This window comes from Motacilla alba, chromosome 2, assembly GCF_015832195.1.
Source record: "Motacilla alba alba isolate MOTALB_02 chromosome 2, Motacilla_alba_V1.0_pri, whole genome shotgun sequence".
NCBI classification, from domain to species: Eukaryota; Metazoa; Chordata; class Aves; order Passeriformes; family Motacillidae; genus Motacilla; species Motacilla alba.
Window position 1 is genome coordinate 120,002,063 of NC_052017.1, and position 11,419 is coordinate 120,013,481.

Genomic DNA, 11,419 nt, shown 5'->3' on the forward strand with positions numbered 1-11,419 from the left:
CCTGAAAGCTATCCTACAAAAGGTGACCAATTACACCAAATTACTGCCTCAAACACAGCTACACTTTAGTATTAGTTTCCACACTATGTACTAACATTTTGCAGCTGTTACCTGAAAGACGGTTTCAGAGGCAGGCAGGAAAAATGAGCTGCTTAAGTACCATGAAAACCAAATTAACTTTCTCCTTACTAATGCTTTACAATGCACTCCTTTAAACAAAATCTGGGACCTATAGGGCACTCTTATCAGACAGGCAAGGTCCTACAGAACTGATTAACTTAATGAGCTAATATTTTCTGCTCTATACTTATCACACAATGTCTGTGATCCATTTGTATGACTTTATCATGTTCACAAAATGCTTGTCTGTTAAGATACTAGAACATGTGTGTGAGACAGAGGAATGTGAAATAATAAGTGAAAACGCTGTAGGGAAGTAGTGAACACACTACCAACTGAAACAAATGAACAGGGATACCAAGGTCAACAGACTTTTCTTGGGTACATTCCCCCCCACCCCCCACAACATGCAAAATTCATTGCTTGTTGGTGCAATTCTAAACTGAAGTAAGACTGTACTCTTACAAAATCAATTCTATTAATTATGCAAAGTGATTACTGTATTTTTCACCGTAACATTTTTTCCTTTCATCCAGCCACTTTACAAAAACGCATTTCTTCCTTGTGAAACAGTTTATCACTCTATGAAGATGCCTAATGAAATTTTTCTATGGTTTCAAATTCATTCACATATTAAACCTCTTTCAAGCATGTAGTCCCATTACTTGCACTGAATAGCTGAAAGGAAATGCTAAATTTTTCTGATTTAGTGCAGTAGCTTAAATGGACTAAGGTGTTGATACTTTTGTATTTACATTTTGGAGCTTGGCTCACAATAGGGGAATTACTAGTTCTGGTTTTATAACTCTGTTGTTCAAGTAGCTGGAAACACAGACCCAGTGACTGACAATCAGGTCTTTTGCCAATGTCCAAACACATTCACCAAAAAAGCACTCAACTATTTTTAGTTAAGCTGCCGTCAAAAATTTCCATGTTATTTAAAAACTAGCTTCTGATAAACTTTAATAAACTACCATTGATGTTAAGCTTTATTTAAATTGAAGTGCAGAACTAAGCTCTTGCAGAAACTGTCATAAAAATCAAGGACAGTGAATTTTATAAGGAGATCTTTCACCGGTAGTTTTAATACAGCTTGCCTGTACCTGACCTGAAAAAAACCAAGTATTTCAGTCAGAGCAGACACAACTTGTGAATCTGTTGCACCAAATGCCTCAGCAAGCTAAGACTCCTCCAGTAAAGTGCTTGCAAGATGAGAAATTAGTCTGAAGGCAGTTACGTGTTTTACCACTCCCTGGCTTTCTAATCTCTTCTCTGCTACACCTACACATTTATCAGCAACTGTTCATATCCTCATGAATACTGTGCTCTTCCACTTTATAGTATCTGCAGTCTAACACTGCAAACAAATGATGTCATTAAACTGAGTGACTACATTTAATGTGGAAAAAAATTACTCTTTTGTTAAGTACTTTATACTTCCTTGGCAAAAAATACCTGAAGATGTTCAAAGCTGGAATTATCCAGCTCAGGAGGTCCCCAGCACTGGAAGGACATCAACTGATTACAGAAAGTCCAGAGGAGGGTCATTAGGAAGATAAGGGGGATGGAGCACCTCTCCCCATGAGGAAAGGCTAAAAGCATTGGAATTATTCAGCCTGGACAAGAGAAGACTTTAGGGTGACCTGATTGTGGCCTTCCAGTACCTGAAGGGAGCCCTACAAGCCTTTTTTACCTGGGTATGTGGGAACAGGACAAGGGGCAATGGCTTCAAATTGAGAGTAGATTTTAAGAAGAAATTATTTACTGTGAGGATGGTGAGGCACTGGAACAGGTTGCCCAGAGAAGCTGTGGATGCCCCATTCCTGGAAGTGGTCAAGGCCAGGTTGGATGGAGCTCTGAACCTGGTTTAGTGAAAGGTGTTCATGGCAGGGGCATGGAAACTAGATTTTATCTTGAAGATCCCTTCCAACATTGGCCACTCTATGATTTTCTGATCTTAAGATGTTAAGAACTGCTTCTTTACATAAAAAAAAAAATCACACAGCTTTCTTGTAAACTACAACTAAGCAGGAACCCTGCTCACTCTACAACAGCACACAGCTCAGTTTGTCATTTATTGTTGCAACTCAAAACCTCACCTGTTACCTGCACAAATGCTTCCAAATTTTCTTCCTCCAAATGAAGGTTAAGCAGTATCTAGATACTGCTAATTCAAACTATGGCTCTTTGAAACACACGACTCCAAACTCAATCTCATAAACACTGCCAATTCAGAACAGGACCACAAAAAGAGACCAATCGAGGCAACAGACTGTTTTGTGCAAGATCGTTTTATTAACAGACCAGACTTTGAAATATTGCAGCTGGGCATCTTTACCTGCAAAGCAAAGAAGAAAAAGGTACCATTAGGCACACGTAGATCTGAAACAACTCTGGCCACATGAAAAGTAATACATTTCTACAGTTTGTAATTTTGGCTGAAAACACTCATTTTATTTCACTGGATTTAAGACTGCAGTAGTCTCACACACAGCAGCTAGTTTCTACATTAACATCTCTACACTGAAAACAGAGATTTTGAGTACCAAACCTAACAGTATAAACATTTCTACCTTGAATCACTGATACCTATACTTGATATTTTAAGACATGCCAAGACATTGTGCATATTCTAACTTTTGCTGCACTCTCATTTTCAGCACATTTCAGAGACTGTTTACATACAAAAATGAAAGCAAAAAAGCTGACTTGGGTCCAGTTCCTGTAAAGCTCACTTGGAAAATTGATGAAATTCAGTATGTTGCCAATACTGATTGTCAACATTTGCTTTCAAGTACTATGCTCTTTCCTCCCACTCTATACAAGGGAATCAGTACTGGAAGTCTATTTTTTTCATTCACTTGAGAATATCACTTTAGAAGTAAGTGACAAATAGAACAAGAAATAAAGACAAACAGCAGGAAACTACCTATAGGAAAGAGGAACACCCTTCATCAAATACACAGCCCTTCATAATGACATTACTTGGATAGTACTGCCAGTATGTCACCTGAACCTACTAATCTAGTTTGCCCACAACCTCAGTAGAAACTACAACATTCTTCTATTTTCTACACGTAGGCTACTTGAATTTTAAACATGCGCTCTATTCACAACAGCAGGAAAAGAAAGTTGAAGAGACAAGAACAATCATTTATCTTAGATTTAGTTTGCAGGAAAAGCATAACAACTGCTTATGAGCATAAAATAGGAAACTGCAAGGTCACTTTCAAAATTAAAATATGAAGTAAAGCTCTAATGTATGCCACTTATAAGGGATGCTGAGCTGCAAGTCCAATGAAAAACAGGAGCAACCAGATGAATGAATATCCCTTGTTTCTCTGCCAATACACCAACCATCACAGGCATTTGCAACAACTGCAGTAGTGAACTAGAAGCTTCCCATCTCTGGGAAGGCTCCTGAAAACAACACTACCAGTATAGATCTGCCTTTCCTTTAGCAGGGAAGATAGAGCAGAAAGGATCTACACTGACAGAAAAGCTGCAAAAAAAGTTTCCATTAAAAACAGCATCATGCTCAGAAATCGCAGGAGCACACAGTCCTCCTCAGCCTTGGCTATGCACTAACTTCAAGGACACATTTGCCAGTAGTGAACTTCCAAGTTTCTGCCACCAACAGCAAAATTTCTACAAGAATAGTAGTGGGAGTAACTTAACATCACCCCAGGCACCAAATGTTACAGCAATTCTGCTTCTCAGAGTTACCAACATCTTCCCATAGTTGAGCTAAAAAGCTTTTCAAGAACACTGTTCCCAGTAAGGAACTCTTTTCCTGAAGTTGGAATTTCCACATGCCATGTAAGCAGTGCTTTAAAACTGCTGACTTCACAGATGGGAGATAACAGCACAACATGCAAGGCAAGGAGCTTGAACTGAGGAAATCAGCAGCCTACAAAAAAAGCTTTAAGAATTAACGCTCTCAATCAAATGGAAAGTATTTCCTAGATCTCCTTTAGCTCTTTGGACAGAAAAAAGTGCCCAATGAGCTTAATTTGCTGTGCCTTGGCTATAACAGTTTTAAAAAGACTTGAGAGAAAAAAAATAAAACCAGCAAAACAAACAATATAAAACTTCTTTCCCCTCAGAAACTTTATTTCCAAATTTCAGAAAATTTAATTTCTGTATCATCCAAATGGAACTGTACCTGTTTCAAACTGTAAAGTCACAACACTACCCATTTTTACCTACCAATCCTCTGAAGCTAGAAATTCATATGAAAACTGCATATCTGATCTAAAAGAAAAAACAGAACCCCACAAAAAACAACCAAACAAAATCCCTACACCAAATGAATCCCAACCAAAAAAAAAAAAACCAAACAAAACAAACCAAAAACAAACCACCATTTTGACTCTGGAGGAGTTAGTTTGGGGAAAATTAGGTTTTTGTTTGATATCCTTTCCAAACACCTTAAGACAATGAAGTTTTCTTAAATTGCAGCATACCTATCAAACCAAAAATATATTTGACTGAAAGTAAGATACGGGCAGCACTGAAGGTAGTTTAGTGCCTAAAAAGCAAAGCGAAGTACAAGAGCTCTGAAAAATGTGTTGGCTTTGAATGGTAGAGACCAACCCAGGAACAGCAGACTGACAACAATAGATAAGACATTGTTTGGAGTAGGACTTTAGGACTCAGCAGTCACTGTTAAATCACTTTAAGTGTTAATAAATCTCATTTCTAAAGGACAGACTACTCAAATGGGCAAATCAGTCTTTTAAAATTACCAACTTTATCACTATACATCAAAGCTTTAAATGAATCATTCTGAAGCTTTAACAAGCTGGGAATTTAGACCAGTCCTAATCAGGTTTTTCTAGAAAACCTAAAAAAAAAGGCAGTACTTGCACTCACAAGATTTCAGTCATATTAACAGGTTATTAATGAGGCTAAAGTTTTAGCCAAGATCTCAAGGCTTCCCAACACAAAACCAAATAAGGCTTTAAAACAAGTTATTGGTAATGTTTGTATTTCCTAAACGTATCAGTGACACTGACAATTTAACTTCCTAAATGTTTAAGTTTTATTAGGACTTCAAAAATAAAACTAGAACACTACATTGTCCAAACAGCTTTATACTGTAGGTACCACCCAAGAATGAGTGAGCATCTAATAAACTTGAATGTCAAAATGACAGCAGCCTGCAGAGCTGAACAGTTGACAGCCTTGGGCAGTATCTCACCATTAGTTCATTCTCCTTATGAGTCTGTTGATCTGGTCTTCTCTGTTACCAGCATCTCCACCTTCCACAAAGTGGATTGTTTTCTTCTTCATTCCACCCCGAGGAGAGGATAACTTGAAGGGCCAGAGGAAGTTGTTCACAACTTTGAAGTTCTTGCCAACAGTGTAAATTTCATGGATCACATCTTCCATGCAGATGATGCCAAGCTTTCCTAAAATTCAGACAACAGTTTTCAGAAAGACTTCAGAGGCACTGGTCAATAGCAAACTAAAAATTATCATGTTGTTACTGTCATGCCTATTTATTTTGATAAACTTCACGAAGTCAGAAACCCCTCACTTTGTCATGAAACTGAATGACTGACTTTTCCAATTAAAATGGATTAGCTGCAGCCAAGTCAACATTTAGATGGCATACTTGGCAAGAGGCATCAGTTTCAACTGTTAAATATTTGCTGCCAGCAATGAGGAACAACAAAAAACAACCGGCACTTACTGAAACTTAGGAAAACACTGTTCTTTGGAGAAAAGCTAGATTAAATACACCTAAACCACTGCAATGTGTAACTCAAGGAAACTCACTAGCTAAGAAGTTAGGCTGCTGAATACATAGTACAGCATGTGTCCTTAATGCTTTTGCAGAGTCTTCAGCAATATGTTACAAGTTAACTCTTGTAAAACACAGGGTTGAATAGAGATTACAACAGAATACATGTATCTTTTGGATGCCTATCCACTGCACAGGAAAAGAAACACCTACAACACCTACAAGAAACAGCCTAATCTGAAGGAAAATGCCAAGTCGAGTGCCCAAAAAAGGGAGAGACTTGAGTGGTCACTTTCACTCATTCTGGCAGGACTGCAAGAGAAGGGAGCTTCCCAGAGCAGCCAGTATCCCACTGTTCACCATGCTTTGTTTCCAGTGAATACACTGATCGCTACCTAGTTCTTTCAACGAGTTTAAAAAGTCTGTTTACCAGATCACAAAAGTCAAAGACAAAATGTTTAATAATAAAGTCTGAAAGTTCAAAGCTATGATGACTTTTCCATGCTACACACTTTTTCTTTACTCAAAGACCTACCAACCCCACAAAGGTCAAGGAGGTTACATTTAACACTACAAATTTAAAAGGCTAAAATTTGATTCTTTACACCTGTTTTCAATACTTTATGATGGAAGTTACTTCCAGCTTGCTTTGTATTAAACAATTAGGACAGAAGCAGAGATCATAACTAAACACCAGTGTACTCCAGTGACACTTAGGGACAGTTGCCCAGCTCAGCACTGTCACCCCGAGGCATGCAGCTGGCTTCCCGTGTGCTCAGCAGAATTTACCAAGGCGTTTCTGGATCAGGCGGTTGTCAGTCAGAGCGATGCGCTGCTTGTTGATCTTGCCGTAACCTCGCTTGTAGATGAGTTCATGCACGGACTTCAGGTTGGGGTAACTGAAACAAAACAGTCACGTTCAAAAAAAGAATTTTAAGTCTTAGCAAGCCTCATTTCAGGGCAATGTTAAGACTTGGACTTCCATACCAAACAATTAAAGATCATTTCAGCATGTCCCACATGTAAACACAAAAGCAACAGAGAAGCAACTCTCACACCAAGTTCCCAAGAACACCAGTATGAGTGCAATCATACCTAACAGCCATTTCCTTTAAAGCACTGCCTTAACCACATTTTCAATTCAAAAACTGAAAGCACACGGAAGATAAAAAACCCCTGCAAGTCCAGCACAGCAAAATGCAAAACCCACTCAACACTTGCACCCTGATTAGGTACAACTGGGCCTTGGGCCTTTCACTCACCCCCAGGCAATGTAGGGTTCAACAATCCGCAACATGTTGATAGAGGCTTTGTTGAGTTTTACAAAGGTGCCGTTAAAAATCTGCCGCAGGCGGAGAAGCTGCAGAACCTTGCGAACCTTAGGGCTGACACCATTGGTACTGGAGAAGAAAGTGAAACAGCCTGAATTATCGGCATCCCAGAAACACAAGGTATCAGGTTAAAAAACAGCCCCAAAACACGGTAGCACTGTTCCCATACGAAAGCACATTACATGAATTACACAAAGCAAGCTCAGTAAATTACCTTACTATTGCTATATATTTCAGTATGAAGTTAAAACATCCATTTCCATGAAACGAACTAAGTATTATACTAAAACAATTTAGAACTAGCCTTGTGCTGTCATGAACATAATTCTTCCAACTACTTTTTTTTTTTTGTTTTCTGTAACACTTTACCAGTAGAACAAAACAAACACTTGAGGAACAGCTCAGCAGAAAGTCTGGGAATAGGGGCATGTACTTTTATCAAGTTAAAGGTGAGAAAGAGTAATTGTCTGCAAGTATTTTCAGCCTTGTCTTCTTAAAAATCACGGATTCCTAAAGATAGTAGGCAGCAAAATGATTTAGCCCTCAATTAAACACACCTCTAGGGCATGTACAGTATCGACCAAGAACTTCTCAAGCCACTGGCTGAAGGCTTTATCTTATTAATGTATTTAAGCCATCAAAACAGAGTGGTAACAGGAAGGCCAACTTTAGTACTTTGGAACATGGCTTGTATCTGTACCCAAGCTTACCCTCTTATCCTGATCACAAATGCCAGTTTTGGCTCAGCTGGGACGTAGTAGTTGCCAGCTTTCCGGGCCATCCTGGCCATACGGATCTCCTGCCTGTACATGTGCCTGTACTCCTTGTGGTAAGCCTGGGCTCTCGCATAGATGAGCTTCCTTTGTGCCTTGCGGTACTGCAATAAATTGGAAATTGCTTAAAGTTAGAAAATGCCTTTTAACACATGAAAATCACCTTCAAGTAACGTGCCTTACTCTAGAACTTCCCTCGAGTAACACAGATCAGTATCACACAGCTCACAACAACCCTCAGTCATGCTCCAGAGAACCTGGCAGGCTGCTACACAGCAACCACTGTTACCATTCCTGACTCTTCATCAGCACCATGGTGATGAAGAGTAATGGGTACAAACTGAAAGATGGAAAATTTAGGTTAGATATAAGGAAGAAATGCTGTATTGTGAAGACAGTGAGACGCTGGAATGAGCTGCCCAGGGCAGCTGTGGATGGGCCAACCCTAACCGTGTTCAAAGCCAGGCTGGATTGGATCTTTGAGCACCCTGGAAGGTGTCCCAGCCCATGGCACAGGGGCTGCAGCTAGATGATCTTTAAGGCCCGTTCCAACCCCCTAGAGTTCTAGGATTCTCCCATCACACACCAAGCTCCCCCTTACAAAGGCTATAACATCTTGCCCCGTACATTACAGCTGTACACTTTACCCTGAACTCTGCCCTGAATTTTGTTATCAGCCACCAAAAGCCCATTTTAGTCCAAAACTTTAAGAATATATGAACACACAGTGAATTGCTGTACTGCATCACATCAGCAGCAGCAGCAGCTGCTCCTATAGCAGATAAGCAATCTGAGTCAAGGGATCAGAGGATATTCACCTTTTTTATAGCCAAAATCTTCTTCTGACGTTTGGCTTTCATGACCGCATAGGCCTGCCGCTTCTTCAGCAGGCTCTCGGGCACAGAGGGCACCTTCTTTACTCTAAATGGGAACAGAAACAAAAGCTTTTAGCTGGTAGAAAGAAACTCAATGACAACACATGTGACAAACATCAAAACTCTTAAACATAAGATGTGTGCAGGCCTTGCTACCTTGAGCCACTTCACTGCATCTTCCTCATCCTTGCCGTTCCCAGACCAGGAACGGCATCCCAGGACAGCGCCCTGGGACTGAACTGGGTGATTTTCACATTCTGTACCAGACAAGAAAACCCTGACAGACCAACCAGAGCTGCACACAACCACAACTACAAAGACCTGTCCTACTTTGCCACAACTGGTAAGAAATCAAAGTCATTTCAAGATAACGTCTCCCTGATCAATGAACATTTCAACAGGTGTTCGAACAGGAAAAGCTTATTTGGAAGTGCTGTAAAATTTATTTGACAGGACTCTCAACTCGCTCAGACTATTACAAGAGCGGGTGATGTTGGAAGGGACCACGGCAGGTCATCTGGTCCAACCTCCCTGCTGAAGCAGGATCGTCCCAGAGCACATGGCACAGGATAGCATCCGGATCGTTTTGAAGACCCCCAGTGAGAGAGACTCCATAACCTCTCTGGGCAACCTGTTCCAGTGCGTGATCACCCGTACGGAAAAGAAGTTCCTCCGCAACTGCAGGCACAGCTTCCTGACATCACTTTGTGCCCCGTTCCCTCTTGCCCCGAAGATTTTAAACTCTTAGACACGACAAAACTTGTCAGAACAGCGTTTACAGAGCCACAACCACCCTGACGAGCGCCTACACCATCCCGGCGGACAATCACTCCTGGCTCCAGCCCCAACACAGCCGTGCTCGCCCCCCCAGCCCGGAGGAACTCCCCGCCCCAGTCCCCCATTCCGGGCTGCGGCGGCGCTCGGGGCCCGCTCTCCCTCCCCACCCCGCCAAGGGCCTGCGGCCGCAGCCGCCGCCCGCGGAAGGGCCGGGCCGGTGGCGGCTCCATCTCCGCCGCGCCGGTCCCTCCCCTCCCACCACTCCCAGCCCCGGCGGAGGCGCGGCGGCCCCGAGGGCGGTGAGGGCAGGGCTCGGGCGGCGCGACGGCCGCGGATGGCGGCGGATGGTGGCGGGAGGGACGGGACTCACTCCTTGTCCGCCATGGTCAGCGCCGGAAGAGAGGGGCGTGCGCGTGCGCGGCGCGCTCTTAGCTCATTCGCCCGCGCAGGCCAGGCCCTGCCTGCCGGCAGGACCCCGGGTTTGGATGTCCGCCGTTGTGCCTGACCGCCGTGCGAGCGCCGGGGTGTCCGGCGAGTGCCTGACGTAAAAGCATCTGGGAACTGCTTCCGCCCAGCAGGGCTGGGGCCGGCTGTGTCCCGGGCACGGACTGTCCCTGGCACGGGCTGTGTCCCGGGATCGGCTGTATCCCGAGTACGGGTGGTGTCCCGGGCACGGGCTGTGTCCCGGGATCAACTGTTTTCCGAGCACTGTCAGTGTGCCGGGCACCCGCTACTTCCGGAGTATTGGCTGTGTCCCAGGATCGGCTGTGTCCTAAACACTGACTGTGTCCCGAGCACCGGCTGTGTCCCGGGCACTGTCTGTGTCCCAGAAGCGGCTGTGTCCCGGGCGCTAGCTACGTCCCGAGCACCGCTTGTGTCCCGAGCACCGGTTGTGTCCCGGGATCGGCTGTGTCCCGAGCGCTGTGTCCCAGAAGCGGCTGTGTCCCGGGCGCTAGCTACGTCCCGAGCACCGGTTGTGTCCCGAGCACGGGCTGTATCCCGGGCCGGGCGGGAACCGCTCCGTTACCAGACCCGGCCTTCCCTGCAGGAGGCTGAGAGCGAGCTCAGGGTGGTGGGGCTGCCAGCCGCCTTGTATGCGCCAGGATTTCCCCTATTTCAGCCCTAAACCCCGTCCCTAACCCCTGCGGGACGCCACCTCCCGCCCGCGCTCAGTACGGCGGCGGGAATGGAGGCTGCGGGAGGAATACTGCCCGCAGGATTGTTCACCGGACACACGGGAACCACGGATTGCGTTTCTGCCGGGACGTGTTTTCATCAGGCTGGGCATCTTTTCGGTTCGCCATACGGAATCAGTAACTGCAGTGCGGGGAAGGGAGGGCGGCTCGGGAAGCAGCGCTGCCCTGCACAGCAGCTTGGAAGGCTGCTCAAGGCTGTGGCTCGTAAGTCTCATCCTGTGCGCGCCTAAAATCACCCAGGGAGACACCGGGAGACACATCATTACACACACACGGGAAAAAATTAGCAGCAAAGGACTGTCCGGTGTAAAAAAACGTGTAGACAGCAAGATGGGGGATAAGGAATGCCGAGCTCTGCGGTTACTGACTTTATTTGTTGCCAATTAACAGCACGCAGAGGTGTCGCACAGCACTAGCGCCTGAGAACGTTATTAAGAGTGCTTTGGAATCTAGTTGCAGGTGTATCAATGTTCATTTTTTCACTATAGTGTTATTTTGTGCTAATACAGACGTGTGTATGACTTGATCTCATTAGCAATATTATAAAGGGGACGGATTAAAGTCAGCACACAAAACCACCTGCAATATCTACTTAAGA

At 43.9% G+C, this 11,419-nt stretch overlaps 1 protein-coding gene across 1 annotated transcript; it reads right to left on the reverse strand.

The window, feature by feature from the left end:
- Positions 1-2,393: 2,393 nt before the first annotated feature.
- RPL7 (ribosomal protein L7) lies at positions 2,394-10,051 on the reverse strand. The gene is made up of 7 exons (XM_038126860.1): positions 9,996-10,051; positions 8,792-8,894; positions 7,911-8,077; positions 7,132-7,269; positions 6,659-6,768; positions 5,324-5,534; positions 2,394-2,458 (listed from the first exon to the last, which is right to left on the reverse strand). Exons 1-6 carry the CDS (start codon positions 10,007-10,009, stop codon positions 5,326-5,328), a joined length of 741 nt encoding a protein of 246 aa, XP_037982788.1. The 5' UTR covers positions 10,010-10,051; the 3' UTR covers positions 2,394-2,458; positions 5,324-5,325.
- Positions 10,052-11,419: the final 1,368 nt, after the last annotated feature.

Bases quoted from the DNA above. Each gene is read 5' to 3' on its own strand.
- RPL7 (XM_038126860.1), bottom strand. The intron at 8,078-8,791 runs GTGAATATCCTC...AATTTATTGCAG, and splicing joins AGATTTTGGCTATAAAAAAG to TACCGCAAGGCACAAAGGAA. The intron at 5,535-6,658 runs GTAAATTCTGCT...TCTGAATTTTAG, and splicing joins CCTGATCCAGAAACGCCTTG to GAAAGCTTGGCATCATCTGC.